The sequence below is a fragment of the Protomyctophum parallelum genome, assembly GCF_964188405.1.
Source record: "Protomyctophum parallelum genome assembly, chromosome: 1".
NCBI classification, from domain to species: Eukaryota; Metazoa; Chordata; class Actinopteri; order Myctophiformes; family Myctophidae; genus Protomyctophum; species Protomyctophum parallelum.
The window spans coordinates 56,645,472-56,666,838 of NC_139697.1; the positions used below are offsets into that span (position 1 = coordinate 56,645,472).

Consider the following 21,367-nt stretch of genomic DNA (forward strand, 5'->3'; position numbering starts at 1 on the left):
CCCTCCTTGTTCAGCTTTGAACATGTTTTATACTTTTTGTACGATGATGCAAATAAAAAGTATTTTGAGCACCACCGCCATATTACAAAGAATAAATGAGTGTGTGGGTAACATACAAATGTCCTGGGGCTTTACTGACCGGTTGAACAGATTAGAGGAGTTTGTCATCAGCATTAACATCACCGACCATGTATTTAACCTCTCCCACCTGTTGTCTGGCCTAGTCCTTCCTGTCACCTACATACAGTAGCACACCTGGTAAGGCTTAAACACTTAAGCCCTATATACACACTTCGTCACATGACGAATAGCAAAAACATCCGATTTACAAACTCGCTACATGTCGCAATGCATTGTGAGCTTGTAGATCTGATATTTCCGCCTACATGCCCAAAACAGTGACACCAGGTTGACATTGGGTAAAGGGGAGGTAGTGCATGGAAAAGTTAAGGTTAGTTTGCCACTCATCAGCTAGAGTTCCATTTTATTCTCTTTGAACTTCCATCAATTTCACCCTTTCCTTGACGTCTCAGTCAATATAGTAATGGTAATGACTAGGGTGGTGTGAGGGGTTGAGTGACGTCACTGAGTCTTAATCCACTCAGGCTGATGTTAATCTTATTAAATAGATGCTCACTATCAAACTTATGTTTTTACTTGCGCAAGCAGAGCGCACAAGTACTGCGATCGGCTGGGTAATATGTACAGTACTGTATGTATGTACTGTATGTCGGTGTCCTTGTTTAAGACCGTACGTAGCCCATGGTCGGTGACGTTGGTTACGTCACCATTAACAGCCAATAAGGGACCACCATTCTTGGTGACGTAACTAAGGTACGTTTCAAGTTTGGTATAAGGTCATGTCAGTTGTTTTTTTTAAGTGGTGATGCCAGTGGTGAGCGCACCTCGTGGCATGCTCTGCTTGTGCACAAGTAGGCCATACATTGTCTACTTGTGTGCAAGGCGCAAGTTGGCATCTCGACAGAGTGCAGTTCTAGTTAACATTTGCATTGCTATGAATGCAAAAACCTACTCTTAACATTCCTGTTCAGCTCAACCCCTTAAGAGCATAAAGTTTGGCATTACTCCCATCTGGTCTTGGTCTATGGAAAGTTGGAAGCCATCTACTGGAGAAGCCGTTTGCATCTACACTCATGATGTAAGTCACTTTACAAAATTCCCTTGTTGTGGGGGAACTGAGGAATAAAGCCAAATGTGGTATTAGGTTTATCCTTGCCTCCTCTAGCTTTCTTTATAGAAGACAGCAGGGGGCTGACAGAAACCCTTGTGATTGGAGTCTGGGTGGTCAATCACTCGCTCGGCCATGATGAGATAGCAAGTGGTGCTACCTCCTCCATCTGGAAAGTACACAACACAGATTCAGTGTGACAGGCAAATACATCATTGTTTAAATGTAAAATAAATAAATGAATAATACATGTGCAGACACAAATATGTGCTCAATGTACAAGCAATTAAATTAAATTAAAAGAAATGTCAAACATCATTCAATAACTAATACATGGGTAAATCAAGACACTTGATTCAATTTAATAAAATGATATGCCTCAAACCATTTAATTAAATCATAGACATGCAAATTAGTTAACATTTGGGGACAGGAAACATTGAAAATCGGAAGAATAAATTAATGAAAATGAGGGATATAATCAATCCCTCAATGTACTAAATGACGCCATTTAATTACCCAGCATATACTATATACTATACCCTTGTAAATGTACTGCCAGGTTTTGTAGCAGAGATAAGCTGGAAACTCACATTCTTAGACACTTGTCTTTCCCTCCACTGGCAACTCTCTGCCCATCAGGACTCCAGTCCACAGCAAACACCTGACACACACACACACACACACACACACACACACACACACACACACACACACACACACACACACACGTTGTCTCAAGACACATAATAGAGCAGTGACCTGACATTATCCCACCCTGAGCAAGCTTTTTATTTTTGTGAAACGCACGCAGGAAAATAAAAACAAAAACCATCCTCATTGTCTCCTCATTTTGACTGAGCTACCTGAGTTTTTCAGGTCATTGCGCACTCAAAAAGACAATATACAGGGATGTTAAGGACCCCTGCCCATAAAGAACATCATCTACAAAATACCAAAATAGTGACATACAAAAACAGACCCCCGACATCTAGACAGCCTTTCCTTGGTCACCAAGAACATTATAATGATTACTACTGGACTGGTATTATTAATAACAATTATTATTATTATTATTATACATTTTCATTAAAGTCATAGTATGTAACTTTGCCCTGTGTTTACATAACAAAAACAATGTATAATATATTTAGTTTACCAATAATTTGGTAAATGGGGCTTTTTAGTTAGCGGCGATTGATCAGTTGCCATATAACCCCCCAGGGAATATACTGCAGTTGACCAATCAATACAAACCTTTCATCCTCTGTCATTTTATCACTACCCTCACTCAGGGCAAAAAAATAAAGGCTGGGTACTGTATGTAGAATATAATGGTATGATCCCCAGGGCTTTTAAAATAGCCGTGCAGAGGATGACACACAAAATGCTGGTATCAGTAAGTTTCAGTGAGTATGCCTATCTATGTCATTCCGATTCTGTTGATGTTGCACTACTGTACCATTTACATTATTTTTACTCTACCTTGTAGCTTCACTTTAACCAATACTAATGGAATATTAATTTATTTATATTTCAGTAGTTATCAAACAGACCCCCATAACTCAAAATGTTACAGACCTGTAAGAGTACATTTGGACTTGGAGTTGTGCTTGAAATGTAAGTCACCACTGTAATTCTGCAAACTGTTAATAAATACTTCAATCAATCAATGATGCGTCCCCGAGCCTCACCTCATCAGCATGGCCTGGTAAATCCATGTTGAGCTTGCCAGTCTTGATGTCCCAAACTTTCAGTGTGCTGTCACTGCTGCCGCTGACCAGCAGACGACTGTCGGCCGCCCACGCCACCTGGTAAACAGCTGACACATGACCTCGCAGGGAGGTCAGGTATCTGAAAGTAAAATGATGATGATGATGATAATTAAATAATTTAGTTGTATGACGAGTTTAATGAATCAAATTACTTCAAAATAAGGAGAAGAGAAACGATGCACGACGCATATGAAAGAAGAGGGTAAGATAAGAGAGCAACACTTTCACATAGTGTTAGTGTTTCATGATCTAACTAACTCTAATCTTTAACAAGCTTAATAGGCAGATAACCAAAATTAAGGATAGAGCACCATCATCAGGATAACAGCAGTACTACACAACTTATGGTAAAAAAATCTAAATATATTCTTAAATTTGTATAATGCTATTCCCAAGTTTTTGGATTTAGTTTCATTAGTCGCTACTCGCTAGCAATTTTTCTTTTAGTCTAGTTTTAGCACATCCATTTCAACATGAATTGCTTTTCACACTCCAGCTTAAACTGGATTGTGTTTTTATCATTCATTATTATTTTCCATTTTAATTTGAGTTAAAATGGAAAATAGTTTAGTTGTTTTTAATGATGTCCTAAAACAACTACAACAAAACTCAATCGTACATAACACTGCTTATTCTGTTATTTTACTTTAGTTCAAATAGCTTATTCCTTCTTCAGTTTTATGTAAAGCGCTCTCTAACTTACTGTATATGAATAAACATTAAAAAAGGTTATATTACTTTCCGGTCCGTCCATCCCAGATCTTGATGGACTTGTCGAAGGAGGCAGAGGCTACAAGCCGAGTGTCTGGGGAGAAGAGCACTTCGTTGACCAGAGCGCTGTGTCCAGTCATCCTGGCCAGTGGCTTCTTGTCCTCTGCAGGGTTCCACAGGAACATGGTGAAATCATCAGAGCCAGACACCAAACGCTCTGGGGATTCACCCTGCCAACAGTAACAAACATACCCCTCTTTGTAATCACAGTTTTTTTTTAGGCTGCAATACCTGATAACCTTTGCTGCGTGTCACTCCCCTACTATAAAGGCATAAAAGCCCCCCCAAAAAATAAACAACACTTACCCTAACTTTGTTGTATCTCTCTAAGGCTTTCTCCTTCACTTCTTCCACTGCAGAAAATGAGGGAAAAAAGGCTTGTAAACACAATACTCTGCCTCTGGTGTGATTTTTATTTTGTGTTCACATTATATACAATATGTATTCTTTGTATTTTCGGTATCAATTGTGACTGTATCACTCACATGACCCAGTGATGTCCTGGGGGTTGACAGTGGCTGTGGCCGGTTCAAAGGCTCCGGTGCGGAGGACATAGTCTGTGCTGAGAGCCAGGGTGTTGACCCAGTGAGCGTGTCCCTGAAGAGTCCTACACTGGACCCCCTACACACACACGAACACACACACACATAAAGAGTGCATGAGGACCCAGTAGTAGGACGAATATCACAGGTGTGCACGCACACAACACACACACACGCACTTACATCTTTGGCTCTCCACACTTTAATGGTCCGGTCCTGGGAGGAGGTGTAGAGGAGTCCATCGCCTCCCCACTTTACACAGGTGACAGACTGGGTGTGTCCCGTCAGGATCTTCTCATAGCGGCCCAACACCGTGTCCCAAATACGGACAGATCCGTCCTTTGAGCTGCTGGCCAGGTAGCGGCACTCTGGGTTCCTGTGGGGAAGGAGGAAGGTAAACACATTGTATACATAGTACATCCTCGTTTAGGGTATTTTTCATTGCATGTCCTATTGTCCTTTCACTGCATGCACTCTGGTGCTAGGATGAGGCAATAGCAGATAAATGAGATCATATAACTCACAGTTTGTGTTTATTATATGATTAACGATGGTCGCTTGCATGTTATGAGCTTGAAGATTGCCTATTTTCAGTGCGCAAAACGAGGCCCAACCAAGTGTAATACAGGTATAAGGAGTTAGAGTCTTACAGATGTAGAGGTTCCCAGCTGAGCCAGGTGATCCATTTGGTGTGTCCTGTCAGAGTCTTCCCTATCTGCTGTCCTGTCACAGGATCCCACACACAGATCTACACACACAGCAACAAATAACATCATTACAGCCCCTCTCATGTCCAGCTTTGAAGGTAAACACAAACATTGTATTAACACAAACATTGAATGCCATCGACAATGAATGGCCAGCTTTGGGAGTTTGTGTAAACACAAACATTGAAGACGAAAGTGAGGACGCAAAATGTGATTGGCCAGAATGAGATGATGAATGACGACGTGTGATGATAAGAGCGCCCCTCACTTCACTTCACTTTTCTCTTTTTGCATGATGTTGAACTACTGCCCCATTAAGTTAAGGACCATAACAGTTTTGGTTTTAATTTGGTTAAACAGGATAAATATGAGAAGAGCATAGGACAATGGAATTATACATTTGGTTAATGTGTGTGTGTTGCGTGTACAGTATGTGCAAAACACACCTGACTGTTCTTGCACCCTGATGCCAGCTTCTTGCCGTCAGGTGACCAGGAAATGGACAGAACCCAGTGGGTGTGGCCTGAAGCAGAAGAACGTATACCCACAATGGTGAGCGTTGCACACAAACCCAATCTTGCTGTTTCGCATTTTTATTTTCACAAAAACGCTTGTCGCATAACAGCTTGCTAGGGTTATTGCGCTGACAACGTCCCACACACACACACACACAACAGAAATTATGCAGGAAATCAGGCAACTTCAACTTTATAGAATAGATTATGGTTAGATTAGATTAAGAAATATGTAGACCTCTAGCTGTGTGGTGAGGTGTCTCTGTCATCAAGTCCCAGAAACGCACAGTAGTGTCACCAGAACCACTGGCCAAGTACCTGAAACAAATGCGGACAACAAAGTCAGTGTGGTCACCTGGGATCAGAGAGACAGAATGCTATGTGCATGAGGATGGCATGATGAGAGAAGCTTACTTTCCCGTCGGACTGAAGGCAGTCGATATGACAGCCTCTGTGTGGCCCTGTAGCGAGCTGGTACACCTCGCCACGGCCCGAACCCTGAACACAGCCTGGGGCTGGTACACCACTGGCAGCACCTGCTCTGTTTCAATCCCCAGAGCCTTCACACATGTCCCTAGATCGGACACAACCTCGGCCTCACCACGGGCGAAGAACGCCAGAGGCACTGGCTCTTCCTGCAACAGGTATTGGAAGTTGATTAACCATTTGTACCCTTTGTAATATTCCTTTTTGTTAATAGCTGATCTACAAGCTTGTAGAACTACTATTTTTGAGGGATTTTGAAAATCGAAATATATATATATATATATATATATATATATATATATATATATGTAATTTCTTTATTTCCCCCAATTATAATAGGGCCAAAACAGGGCATCCAGAGTTCTAAGAGGGTCCATTGTGAGGGTCCGTTGTAAGTTTGTAGATCAGCTATTTGGGATGCACATGTAGATCCGAAACGCCAAAGGTCCGACATGCGGAAATCACCCGTCGCTATGGTCCGACATGCGTTGCGCCCTGCTTGCAGTGCGGTTAAGGTTTTGGGTAGAGTGTCAGTCTAACGATGACTCGGAGTCATCAGTGCAAATTGCGGCTAGATATGATACTAGTAGTACTCTACTAATCTTACCTTCTGTAAAAGTGCATTGCAGACCAGTTGCAGTTTGTCAGGAGTGATGTCCAGGGGAACATCAAAAGGTGTGCCAAGCACCTCCCCACTTTCATCCTGGAACTGGATTAGGAGCCTCTCCACGTCCCCACTCACACTCATGATCCTCTATGTCTGAAATCAGAATCACAATCTGTTTTGTACAGTCACATCACATGTGCAAGATACTTTGCTTTAGTCTATATGGTTTAAAAGCAGACATAGGTGTTTACAGTATTGCATTGATTCTGACCGTACAAGTTTAATAAATTGCTCAAGTAAGTCCCCCATATGTGCCTCTCGAGGTACCAAAACACACACAATGCCCCTTTTCTATCCTTGAATGAAGACTATCATAGATGTATTTTGACAAATAGGCAAATGTCAAACTCAAAATACACAGCACGTTGGAATAAAGACTATATTTTAATGTTTTGCTTTCGTATCTATGTCTATGATAAAGCAATAGTCGTGATCTGGGGCTATAGTGATCCAAGACTACAGCACATCAAATCAATCTTTATGTTACTATATGGTACCAACTAGCTCTGATCCATAGCTCTAATGCCGATGCACAGCATAGAGAATATACTACAAACATCCATGTGCAGACCTATAGAAATGTTATTAGGCAGAATAGAAGGACGATGCTTTTCATGAAACCCCAAAAGCCACATTAGCTCTCTGCTAGCCATCTTAACCAAGGTATTTCCTTTTTCCACGCTATTAAACGTCACAAATGTATCTATTGAAACGTAACCTGTTAATCACCCTTTATCTGATTTATTCTGTTGTATGGATATACTATTTATGTCAATCCAACAAGTAAAAACTCCTACCTTTAGGAGTTTAGGTTGTTTTAGCTGCTGTTCGTATGACAACTCCACACCGCTTCACACACGTGTAGCGAAGAGCATTGAGTTCCAAGAGAACCCAACACACTGCACGGAATTGTTATGCGCGCGCAATGAATCATGGGAAAATTGTCCGGTAAGCGCATAGAGTTAAGGGTAAGCGTGGTGGAAAGCCTGGTGGGCGAGGTTAAGCATCAGTGGCTTTTTTCATATTTTATGCTCATCTTCTCCTTAGATGCTCTTTTCTCTGTATGTAGTCTGCGCGAGATATAAACGTCACAGTTTAGTTTGAACGTCACTAGAGTGAGACATTTTATTAAAAAAAAGAAAAAAAAAGGGTGAGACATTTTGGGGTTCACACACCATGTCTCTATGTATGGTGTGTGACTCTATGATAGAGTCACACGGGTACGATGCAGTCTACCATTCATTGTCAATGGAAGATATAGCGACCTGACGTTGCAAAGACACAATGCATGTAGCTGTTCCAACTCACGTCTTTGCATCGTTTCATCTGCCTGTGTGAAGTTGTGAACGCACCATCAAATATGGATCAGGGTCAGGGATGGGCAACTTTGATGATGGATGGGAAGGGCCACAGTGGCCAATTTCCACACTCACTTCAGAGGGCCACATTGCATATTACTGTCCAAAAATAGCCTTTCTACAAGCTCAAACCAGTTGGAACTCATTAAAATAGCCCTGCACTATAGGCACTGTATCTGTAAAATTATATTGAGTTTAGTATCAAAGTTTTACTCTGGAAAGGTGAAATCAGACTCATCCATTCTAGGCGAGTAAATCTATGAAAAGAAAGCACCTTACCCCCCAAAATTGCAACAAAAGGTTTCTCAACAGTTTTTTGTAGTATTACGTGTCCCTAATAACATACTAAAAGTTTACCAAAGTTTGACCACCCGAAAGGTGTTATTTTCAAGATGGCCTAAAAACCATTAAAATAGCCTAACTCCTTCATTATTCATCCTAGACAAGTACTTTTTATGTCTAACCCTATGTTTTTGGGGTCTAGGAGTCCATTGAACTTGTCCAAATTGCAGAGATACAATTAGATAATTGTGAAATCCAATATTGTGTTTGTGACTGTTAAAACCCTCTGAAATAGTCACCAGTTTCAAGTTAACTAAACTAAATATTTAATAAATGTCTGAATATTTATATATTTTTTGGAATAAGGTTTCAAGATATCCTCAAAACACAACAAAACTAATAGTCACAATTTTCAGTAATTCAGAAGGTTGTGGCAGAGAATATTGTCAGTTGATAGATAATAGCCTACATGATTGCAATATTGAAATGTTTTGGATAGCTCGGTGGATAAACTTTGGCTCAAACTATTGTAAATAATTCATCATTATACACCCCACCCAAAACTAATTTCTTGCATTATAGAGTGTTGCCTTTCATGACGACACCAGGCCCGGGAAATAATTCCCAATGCATTTTTCCCATAGACATTTCGAAACGTATTTATTGAAAGACCTTATAAGCGTCGTACAAAGCCAACTCTTGTTGTGACAAATCATGACAACAAACACAATATTCTGGACCAAACAAATAATTACAAAGAAGAAAAAGTGTTGTAACCTGCCATTTTTTTCTACTTTCTAATTCTTTGTTTAGCCCAAAACATTGCGTTTATTGTCATGATTTGTCACAACAAGAGTTGGCTTTGTCCGCGGCGTAAACGTCTTTAAATAAATACTTTTTGAAAAGTCTACGATGAAAATGAACAGTGATTTCTTCTCCGGGTCTCTCGAGGTGGCGGGACTGCGACGCTCTATTTACTCTTAGTGCAGAATAGTCAGAACCTAAGTCTACCGGGTGCAGAGGGGCGTATGATATAGGTGGGGTTGGGTGAGAAGGTAAAGCGGGGTCCGGTCTAGAGTTTAGTGGGCCTAGGGTTCCCCTCAGGTGGGTACAGGGGAGTATGGGGAGTGGGGGTCACTGGATTTCTCCCTGGGGACTTGGATCACAGCAGAGCAAAGTTAAGAAGACCCTCATGGTCTTCTCCTCTCTGCATGTCCGAGGTCGCTCATACATGTCCCATTAAAGCTATGGGGCACTTGAGAGCTTGAGAGATATTTCAGACAGGGGTGTCCCTATGTCGGACTGGCTCACAGGAGAGTCGGCGTCTGGTTGGTGGCTGACCATTCATATTACTGGGGGCCCCCAGTGACTGATCATTATGTCGCAGAATGTTCTCTCCCCTCTCTAGAACAGCTAGTACAAAAATGCAAAAATCACGAAATGAGGGGCGCCCACTGTATTTATATCGGCCACATGTCGTCATACATTGTAATTTAGTACCATGTAGTTTAGTACCCTAAACAAACATTAAAGTCCATAGTCTTGACTGCCACATGACTTAAGAAGACATGCATTGGAGGCCTAGCACCCCTCAAACATGCAGTCTGACTATTAGGTCTATATGCAGAAAGCAATGCTTGTTTGTTGGATAGCAGCAGGGACACAACATGGAGGGAGGTTAGATTGGGATTCTATGGGGAGACCAAGACTGGAGCCCAGGGCTCAAGGTTATTGTCAGCAGTACCAAACACAAAGTAAATGTGAAATTAATTGTACACACACAACTACTACAGTCTCGGGAATAAGAAGATGTCTGTGACAAGCATAATTGAACCCTATATCCGTGCGACACTCCATCACCTGCCTATATACCAAGATACATGTGTGATAGCTCTGTACTGACTCTCTAGTCTCTATAGGCCCATGAGGGGCCATTTCTCTCCACTGTATCCCCACTGAGGAGTCCATCTTCCCCATAGACCAGACAAGTGGCTATTTGGTTCTACTGACTGAGTGTCCCCCGGCCCACAGTTTGGGAACCACTACCCTATAGGGGTAGTATTTTTATTATTATTATTGCCAGACACCTTTACAAACAAAATAGTGCAGACATTTCTCTGTAAATGTTTTCCATGATTTGTGTAATATTCCCATGCAGTCTATCACTTGGCACTGTGGCAGCCATGCTTTTACAAATGTCACATGAAAGTACCACCCAGTAATAATGAATATATTCCTTATTGTTATAAGGAGGGCCATGCAAGCCTCAAGCGGAGCCTGCTGCACCACCAAGGGCAAGGTGGAGCCTGCGGAACCGTTGCGGCTTGAGAATCCACCATTCCTGAATAAAGTGCCTGGTGCTGGGAGTCTGGTGCAACGCACAGGGCCTGACCTGGTGAGAGCAGGAGTGGACCTGGTGAGACGTAGGAGGGGCCCGGACAGGTGTCAACCCACAGAGCCTATAGTCCTTCCATTTGCCAGAATAGTACCTCCCAGTCCCGGCATAGTAGTTCAGGAGGAACGGATTGTGTGGCCCTGGTTTTTCCCTAATGGGACTTATCGAGGGTAGCTACTGGGACGTAAGTCGGGACTTGATCACTCCCGGCTGGGTCACCTGAGTGAGGGGTATGATGTTGCGAGACCCGAAACCCCGATGACCTTGGGAAATTTGGGATACATCACTGAGGATACGTCCCAGGTGCATCCATTTGTATTTTGTTATATGGTATCAAAATAAATCTCCTGAAAGCTTCAACAGAATGTGAATTGTGTATAGGTGATGAATTCACCTATACAGCAGTACGGCATTATAGAAAAGGGAAATGTCCTATTACACTGTTATAACCTTATAAACAATTGCTTTAATATATCATTGTACTTTTATATATAATTTATATATGCTAATTGGATTCCTAGATAACCAAAACATAGGGTTAGACACCAAAATATTTTTTCTAGGATGAATAATGGAGGAGTAATGGTATTTTAAGAACTGGCGGCGGCCATCTTGAAAATAACACCTTGCGGGTGGTCAAACTTTGGTAAACTTTTAGTATGTTATTAAGGACGCCTAATACTACAAAAAAAAGTTGAGAAACCTTTTGTTGCAATTGTTTTTGGGGTCAAACCATATTCTTACCCGCCTTCATTGTACTGAGGTATATATTATATAGGCTGTATATTATATATTAGGGGTGTGCTAATATATCGATATCGCAATACTTCGTCCCATGATATATTGTATTGGCCTCCCGGCAATGTTGTAATAATTATGATATTGATAGTAGTAGTACTAGTAGCCAACCTACCCATTGTTGTGGACAGACAAGTTGCAAAGTTGCAGTCAGTGTTTTACTGTTTGGAAGAGAAAAGATTAATGTACTGTGACACAAACTATCTTGGAAAACTTTGGAATAAATACATAATAATTCCAGATTTTTGCCTTTTCTGGTTATTTTTTTCACTTATAGATATTGTGATATATCGTTGATGAAATATCTTGCAATATAGAGGTAGGCTATTCTATTTATAGTGACTCATAGGAATAGACTATGTGACAACGGTATAGTCTGGTGACCACCGGAGAGACGGGTGACAGCCGGAATGTAGGCGGCACCCTGGGAGCAGTATAGGTTGGCGTACAGTAGGTGGAAAGTCTGGTGATGCGAGGTTACTTTTGTGGCGGTTCTGGACAACCGTGTATCTGATGGTGGTATTGAAAATATATTTGAAAAGTATAAAACAACAAACCCAGACAATGTTAAAATAGAAAAATAGTTCATATGTAAACCTTCAGCCCCAACAGTATGAGAAGATTATGTATATGTTCATGTACAATGAACAGGACTTTCTTAAAACATACTTAAACACTGTTTAAGTCACTCCTACACCGACATGATGATTGTGGGTAATATTTGCTCAATATTGTGGGTAATATCGCAACATTTCCTTGCCTTGTTTAGTGCTGGGTTCATCGTCTTCTTTATTCTTTATGCGTCTTCTTTATTCTTATGTGTCTGAGAATTACAACGCTGCAATGCATTCATAAACGTTCAGACAAGCTTAATATGTGATTATTTGTTTGCTACAGTATGTTGTACTGCATATGCAATTTGAAATAATCGCTGCATTTTCTTTCGAACTAATTTGGTCATGGATGTGAGGATTTGGTGCAGTTATAAGCCACTTTGGTAAGAGCAGTTTTGCAAGCTGTGATGCAGCTCAAAGCTCAAATCTTGTAGATCTGTTATTTTTGAGTGAAAGTGGTTAAGTGTGTGTGTGTGTGTGTGTGTGTGTGTGTGTGTGGATTTTGTAAACTCCGAACGAATAAAAAGTATTAACATGAGCTTGGGAACTACACTTTTTTGATTGAAAAACTGGTTATTGTTTTACATTTTCTGAAAAGTAACTGTTTTGGATATATGAGTTTCCACCCTATGGCAACGAATATGGAACCCCGGCCTTATATGTAGAGTGTGGTGAGCACTGGAAATATTGTGTCACCCCCACGGCTGAACCAGAGCAGAGGGAAAGTAAGGAATGCGGTAGAGCATGTAGTGATCAATATAGCGTCCGGTGAGCCACATCACAATGGAAATGATGATGAGGGCGATGAAGAGTCCAGTGAGGATGCTGTTGGTCCAACAGGCTCTACGGCCCCATGCCCCGGCCCCCTTCACGTCCCCACGCTGCAGACGGTCTCTGGCCTGCAACACAACAAACACAAACCTTTATTCATTCATGGAAATCCAGTGACCTCTCACTCACACTGTGTTGCAACACAATTATTACACACAGGTGTGCAATGTAAAAAATATTATTATTAAAATTATTACTTTTTATTACTTTTTATTACTTTTGATAATAATAATAATAATAATAATAACAATAAACGAATAGTTATGAGCACAAGCTAAACACATTTTGTTAATACAAAGACTTGGAAAAAAGGGGGGAATAAAAATACTTAAACTCACCTTGATGGAAAAAACAAGGGCTAGCAGGGAGCAACACAAGGGGTTAAAGTGCAGAAAGTTCACCAGGGACCAAATCAGGTGATCTCTGTGTGTAGGATCTGTGGGCTCACTGCTGGGGACCTCCACCACTGTATCTGGAACCCTGCTGACCTACAAAACATAGACACATGTGTACTAATATTCTAATGACCACCAGACCGTGACAGAAATGCAAAGGAGCTACAACCTCTGATTGTTGGGTTGGATGACAAGAGAATAAGCAGGGCACTTAAGTAGGCCTACAGTAATAAAAAATCACACTCGTGTGAAGTTCAACAACATGATGTCCAATCATATGAGCACATTCCATCCTCAAATGGACGGACGGACGGACGGACGGACGGACGGACGGACAGACAGACAGACAGACAGACAAAGCTGCGCATAGGAGGAGCGGCTGCATCGCTCAAAAACAGCCAGGAGGTGTAACCATGCAGGCCCAGCTCACACTGTCTTTGATTTAAGTGCTAATAGTCAAGAGTCCTAAACGGTCTAAAGACTTCTACATTTCGGAAATTAAACAATTTGATAACATACAACATACAGTACATGAAGCTCGCACGCACACGCACGCATGCACGCACACAACACACACACACACACACACACACACACACACACACACACACACACACACACACACACACACACACACACACACACACACACACACACACACACACACACACACACACACACACACACACACACACACACACACACACACACAGCCATCAGCACCATGGACAGCCATCGGCACCATGGACAGCGACACTGCTCGAGGTTATTAATGCATTGAAAAGATGAAGCGTTCCAATATTGTGTCTGCCCTCAGAGGGCAGTTTTTGAGTGCTGCTCTGAGGGCAGCTTAAATGCTATACATACACCAATGTTAATTTTTGCTGAGAATGCTGCTCTCAGGGCAGTTTAAATGTTATACGGGCCAGCAACTCTTGTTGATCTGACATCATCAAACCCTGTACACTCAAGACACGCTCCATATACAGTATGGCTCAGTACAAAATTAATTCCATATGTTGATCTGAATTCTGACCCCCCCCCCCCCATGCCAAAGCACCAGCGCTCGCCCAGTAGTCTGCCATCTGCCCGTCTATCTATCTATCTATCTATCTATCTATCTATCTATCTATCTATCTATCTATCTATCTATCTATCTATCTATCGTCTTTACTAGCTTACCCTACATGCAGACTGGTCAGCAAAAACACCTTGAAGACCTTAACAGGAGCCCTTGTACAAGGTTTCTTTGACTATGCATCCACCTCTTGGTACTACAGCACCTCAAAGGCCCTTAAAACAAGGCTCCAGACCTCCCAAAACAAACTGGTCAGGCTCCTACTTGGCCTCACCCCCCGAACCCACCTCACCCCTGCCCACTTTGACAGGCTGGGATGGCTTAGGGTCGACGACAGAGTACAGCATCTTGCAATGGGTCTGGTCCACAAGATTCGATACACCACCAAGATACCCATGTACGATGTACCTGTCTAAATACTTCCTTAATGTAAACGAAGTCCACACCCACAACACCAGAGGGAGTGCAACAAACCATGTACAACCCAGATTCGGCACAAACAAGGGACTAAATTATTTTCGCTCCTATGCCACCAAAATGTGGAACGCCCTACCAACAGTCATTAAGTCCACACCCACAACACCAGAGGGAGTGCAACAAACCATGTACAACCCAGATTCGGCACAAACAAGGGACTAAATTATTTTCGCTCCTATGCCACCAAAATGTGGAACGCCCTACCAACAGTCATTAAGACATGTGAATCCCTTGACTCCTTCAAAACCGCTCTCAAAGGGCACCTACGGATGGCTGCAATTCGAAACTGGCCTCTGTAAAATCTGAATCCCCCCACCCCACCACCCCCATTTCCCCTCACTGTATAATGTATCTTTTCCCTTTTTTGCTTCCTATATGATGAATTCCTGTTCTGTTCTTTAGCTACATAGAAATGTCTATTTGTATGTCTCTAAATGTTTGTATGTCTCTAAATGTTTTGATGAATTGAACAATGTGGACCCTGTTGTAAACAAGTGTAATACTTAATTGGGTCGTCCACTCACAGTTAACAGTCTTTGTATTGAGTTTGTGCTTAAAATGTACTGTAAATTCTACAAACTGTTAATAAATATTTCAATCAATCAAAAAACTTGCAGGGGTAATATAAAATAGGTTATCTGGCGCCAACTGCTGGCGGAACTGAAAACATGCATGCATGCGCGTTCACGTGAAGGGGATGTTGAATGGAATATGGCACTTTAATACGGAAGAAAACGAAAGTAAAACCAACAAACAGACGACTCGAGCGAGAGACAAGTAGAGAGGATGAGGATGGCTACTATTGTAATATTCACAAGAAGGTGGCATTTTTAACAATATGTAAACAAACTGGGCTGGCAGTGTGGACAGATAGTGTCAAAGAAATAATAAGGCAATTAAGTGTCAGTCAGTAAATTCTCAGAATGTGTTATTCTCATTAGAATTAAGTTGTTGCTCTAAGTTTTACCTCGTCTGTAGAATTCAGGGGGATCGCCTCTTGCCTGGTGGCATCCATGATAGTCTGTGACCTGGCTAAGGTATGCTGCTGCGCACTTATATAGCAGAGATCAAATCCCCAAGGAACAATCTATGACTTTGAGTAATTCTCTATCCGGGCACGGGAATTACCTTTCGGATGTAAACTCAGCAAGGCAGATGGCTTCTTGGTTAGAGTGGGTGACAATATTATCACACGAAAAGATCAAATTACCTACCTAGGTTCCATCCTGGAGGCTAATCTTTCCGGTGATAAAATGGCCACCAACGTAATCAAAAAAGTCAATCAAAGAACAAGATTCCTTTACAGGATCTCCTCACTGGTCAGCAAAAACACCTTGAAGACCTTAACAGGAGCCCTCGTACAAGGTTTCTTTGACTATGCATCCACCTCTTGGTACCACAGCACCTCAAAGGCCCTTAAAACAAGGCTCCAGACCTCCCAAAACAAACTGGTCAGGCTCCTACTTGGCCTCACCCCCCGAACCCACCTCACCCCTGCCCACTTTGACAGGCTGGGATGGCTTAGGGTCGTCGACAGAGTACAGCATCTTGCAATGGGTCTGGTCCACAAGATTCGATACACCACCAAGATACCCATGTACCTGTCTAAATACTTCCTTAATGTAAACGAAGTCCACACCCACAACACCAGAGGGAGTGCAACAAACCATGTACAACCCAGATTCGGCACAAACAAGGGACTAAATTCTTTTCGCTCCTATGCCACCAAAATGTGGAACGCCCTACCAACAGTCATTAAGACATGTGAATCCCTTGACTCCTTCAAAACCGCTCTCAAAGGGCACCTACGGATGGCTGCAATTCGAAACTGGCCTCTGTAAAATCTGAATCCCCCCCACCCCCCCACCCCATTTCCCTCACTGTATATTGTATATTTTCCCAGTGCTTGTATATTTTCCCTTTTTTGCTTCCCATATGATGAATTCCTGTTCTGTTCTTTAGCTACATAGAAATGTCTATTTGTATGTCTCTAAATGGTTGTATGTCTTTAAATGTTTTGATGAATTGAACAATGTGGACCCTGTTGTAAACAAGTGTAATGCTTAATTGGGTCGTCCACTCACAGTTGACAGTCTTTGTATTGAGTTTGTGCTTAAAATGTACTGTAAATTCTACAAACTGTTAATAAATATTTCAATCAATCAATCAATGTGCCGCACACCGCACTCCCCACACGCTCAGAAAAGTGTTCAACTTTGGTGCCACCTATTAATGGAACAGTCTGGATACTCAAACGGACTTAAAAAGTAGTAGACTTAAAATTTTAATTTGGGGTTTTGTTTTAATGTTTTTGATACTGATGTATTTTATTATGGCAATGGTTATACTTATTGTATAGTAGGCCGACCTGATTGTACTTGCCATCTTTTTATTGTACGCTTGTTTGTATGGTTATTTATCTGATCATGAATCAAATACAAATTCACATTATTTTGTTATGTAAATTGTTGTCTTGTCACTGTCCAAAGCTGTGTGTGAAGGTTACTGAATGTCCTATAATCTAACCTTTGATTAGTCTTCTAACTACTGTAACTGTATAAATACACATCACCATCAATGTACAGCAACTGATGGGGAATTATCCATTTAGGACTATATGCCCTGTACACAGTTACATGCACGCACCATTATATTGATGATGTGCATAGTACATGTTATGATAAATAGCTTGATTCTTATCTAAGTACTCGGACCCTCGTCTGGTTCTGGTGTGTGACGACCCGGTTGACATTTCCATGGTTCGGACAGACGGACATACGGGCAGGCCTGCTCCGGGAGACGAGATTAACATGACACGGAGACTTGGGTCACATCAACTCATTCACAAGGTTTATTACACTTACGGGATCATATATATGCTTGGATACTTCATGTCCTACTGACGTCACTGACTAGACATCACAATCACTGCCTGCAGCACGCGGCCTTCAGCGTGCCCCTACCAGACCTAGGGAATGTTACAGTTCAGGCAGTGCACCATACATATAAGTACATTGCATATTCACGTACAAGTACCAAGTATCATTACACAGCATGCTGTATTACAACAGCCCACTCTTATGTCCTTAACGAGGACATCAATCATCAATCAATCAAATGCTGTGGTTATAGTGCGGAAAAGTGTACAATCACGTATTGATACCGAAAAACCTGGGCCCCGCCAGGGAAATTGTATCAAGCTTCTCTTAATATGATCTCTTTACTTAATCAATAATCATTGATCAATCTCTGAGCAAGCACGCGCACGCCACCTGATTGTACACGAAACACAGACATAGGTGTAGAGATAGATATAGATAGTAGAAACACAGGAAGACCAGAGGGGAAGAAATCAACAACATATCTATACAATATATAATATCTATACAACATATACACAATTTGAAAATACTAAGGAAAGTTCTGGGACTGGAACAAGGAAGATGGAATGTGGGGATAGGAAAGGGTACATTATAATATCACATTAATGTAATATCACTTCAGATCACTGATCATTTAAACTTAACATTACCTCGTGTCAAATTTCAACACTTCCCGGATCAGTCCCTTCTAATCTATTCTTGATTTGCAGAACGCTCTCTGAGCAGTATGTTATGACTCCGTCCTCAGTCATGTCTTATCTGGCCATGTTATTGCTCTGTCTGGAATGAAAGTACAGCATGTCTGGCATCACTCAGCAGAACTGGATTAAATCAGGCAGGACTACCAGCCTACCTAGCCCACAAAGCACTCAATTGCATTGATAACTGACATTTCTGACATTTATAACTGACATTTCTCACCACTCTTTTATACCGCTCAACACCACTCTTTTATACCTGATCTTGCCTGCCTTCCTTATCTCCGGAGGCCCTGTGTGAGTGTATAACAACAGCAAAGAAACACATATTTTACATTGAGACACAAGAAACAAGCCACCAGTCATTAAACCAATAAAAAGAAAATGTTGCAAACCGTCCAAGCACCGAAACATTACAATAAAATATTCCAAACGTCCAGGACCCTATTCCAAACGTCCAGGACCCTGACAAGACAATGTTCCAATCGCCCAGGACCCTGACATTACTAGAAAATGTTCAAGAGCGTACCATGTTCAAGAGCGTACCAACCAGCCCATTCCAACAATCCACCTCACGACCCTAATCCATGTCACTGGAATCGATACTGCTCATGGTCCAGAGCCAACACTTCTTCATACTGGCAACCGTGCGCAATTGTCCCGTACCGAATCCATATCAGATGGCGCGCATGTGCCCATGAGGCCGCGTTGATGATATATCCATAAAAGTTGCGCGCGAACAAATCTCGCGCACATCCTTGATCCAGGACTTGTCTCATAAAAGTCTGAGCAAAAATAGTTCTTCGTCACAATGTGACTAGGATCCTATTCCCGATCATGAGTTCAGGATCCGGGTAATCTGAACATGGGACGTCGTTCAAATGGCACACTTGCATCTGGTCTCCTAGCCCCCCCCCGCTGGGCCGACGCAGACCCTCCTGGCCTGCGGTCCGACGTGTGACCTGTCAGATGCAGACCCTTGCAGGACGCGGTCTGCGTCCGGTGTAGGCCGTGGCTGGTCTGGCCCTGATGCAGACATACAGGGGGTCTGCAGCACCGACGTGATGGTCTGATGTAGGCCGTGGTGGTTCGGCCCTGATGTAGGCCGTGGTCTTGGCCCAGCTGCAGCATCCGATGTAGGCCGTGGTCTGGCCCAGCTGCAGCATCCGATGTAGGCCGTGGTCTGGCCCTGATGTCATGGTCGGGTGGACCCTTGCAGGCAATGGTTGCTGTTCAATGCCCGAGGCCATCTCCCAATGTCCCCGGCTGACCGCTTAAGCCCGCTGGACCTGGTGCATACCAGGGCTGGGTCTGGAGAACCTTTCTGCATTTTTTCAGTCTGCTGTCTGTGTCCTGTGGAAAAACTTGAACAGCACTGGGTCTCCCCCCCCGCTCCCAAAAACAAAGAATACACACGTATACTGTGTGTGTGCGTGGGGGCCTATGTCCTGTCTTCATGACATATTGGTTTTCCTCAATCAATGTGCCGCTAATCGATCAATCACCCATCCAAAAGGAATAATAATACAATTAAAATTTAAAATGTGTATTTTTGAGCATGAGCATGTTGCGTGGCGTGCCTAATACTTACCGCCCGTGACCCCCTGACACTGGTGCCTTCTGGACCTCTGCCTCGTGCTGCCCACCTGCTCTGTGTAAACAATTGCTACCGGCCCACTGTGTTCTGATAAGACACAGGGCCTTGCATTTTACAGCACAACACCGCTCAGGGCCTTCTCCCAAATTCTTTCAAACCAGAAGCCCAAACACTCTTGTTATGGATTAATCTTTCAGACCATATTGCGTCATACATCCATCTGCAACTACAATTTGTATTTCGCTTCTTGAAACACATTACACAGACACAATTCATACAAACGGCGGTAGGGGACATAAAAACATGAATGACAGTTATTCAGCATGTCACAGGTCCGGCGGTCCAGCATGACTGCATTCCTGACTGCTTCTGTGCGTTTCTGTGAAGGAATATAAATATAATTAGGGTTAACTATATATTAGGGTTAACTCGCCCACTCTTAACCACGCTTGTGAAACACAACGTGGTTTTATCACAGATTCTCCTTCTGTACTGCTGGCCCTCCCTAACATTTCTCATGAACCCTTCACACACTACTCTATTGCTTCCTCTCTTAACCATATTTTTCACTCTGGTCCTTTATAGCTTGACGGACCTTACATAATTTTGCTTTTCTCCCCTGAATAACACTTCATATACCTTCCACTTAATTTATGTCTAAACACAACACTCCGCTATTTATTTATTTGAACTGAATATGCACTTCTCCCCCCTCCACAAACATGCGTCCATGTGTGGAATGAAAAGAAGCCCGTCCAGCCAAAATCTAAAGCCTACTCTTAACCGCACTTCTTCTCTCACTCAACTGGGGTTTCCCTAACCACTTATTGTTAATGCAAATTATTTCAGACCTACTAGTGCACTGACTATATTACTACTCAAAAGCACCCCTATCTTCTCTAATTTTACAATAACATTGTCCCAAAACACCACAACAAACTCGTTGATGGATTTACTCATGAGCATACATTTCTGCTCCTTACCCAGGTGTAACTACTGAGTGTAACTAGGGACATGTTGTGTGCTGTGCTGCAGTCCTGTATTACATTTAAAAAAACACTGTCTGTCTTCCCAAGGTTGTGGTCATTATTTAAACTTTTCTATTGTCCTAATTTGACGGTTACTTATTTGACCTATCCAGACTTTATAAGACTAAAGTTGGCCTAATCCGATAAAACACAGTTACTTGTCATTCACTATTGACTGGGCCTAGGATCTATTGGTTTTTTTATTCCTCCTTAATCCTTATCTAGATGGAGTTCCCTTCCAAAATGGATTACAGCTTGAGCTTATAAATTGCACCAACATTC

The 21,367-nt window shown here is 42.2% G+C and overlaps 2 protein-coding genes across 3 annotated transcripts in view; both read right to left on the reverse strand.

Annotated features, from left to right (window-relative positions):
• Positions 1–21,367, reverse strand: part of LOC310876386 (ferroxidase HEPHL1-like) — a 260,954-nt gene that overhangs the window by 113,780 nt on the left and 125,807 nt on the right. The gene's annotated exons all lie outside the window — the stretch shown is intronic.
• nle1 (notchless homolog 1) lies at positions 104–15,986 on the reverse strand. 2 transcript variants are annotated; one of them, XM_083763405.1, is made up of 13 exons: positions 15,848–15,986; positions 6,593–6,745; positions 5,914–6,134; positions 5,738–5,817; positions 5,431–5,507; positions 4,928–5,025; positions 4,461–4,653; positions 4,221–4,356; positions 4,042–4,088; positions 3,703–3,905; positions 2,884–3,043; positions 1,783–1,853; positions 104–1,358 (listed from the first exon to the last, which is right to left on the reverse strand). In XM_083763405.1, exons 2-13 carry the CDS (start codon positions 6,731–6,733, stop codon positions 1,346–1,348), a joined length of 1,440 nt encoding a protein of 479 aa, XP_083619531.1. In that variant the 5' UTR covers positions 6,734–6,745; positions 15,848–15,986; the 3' UTR covers positions 104–1,345. The 2 variants fall into 2 exon arrangements, with proteins under 2 accessions (XP_083619531.1, XP_083619532.1); XM_083763406.1 differs by lacking the exon at positions 15,848–15,986 and adding an exon at positions 7,450–7,476.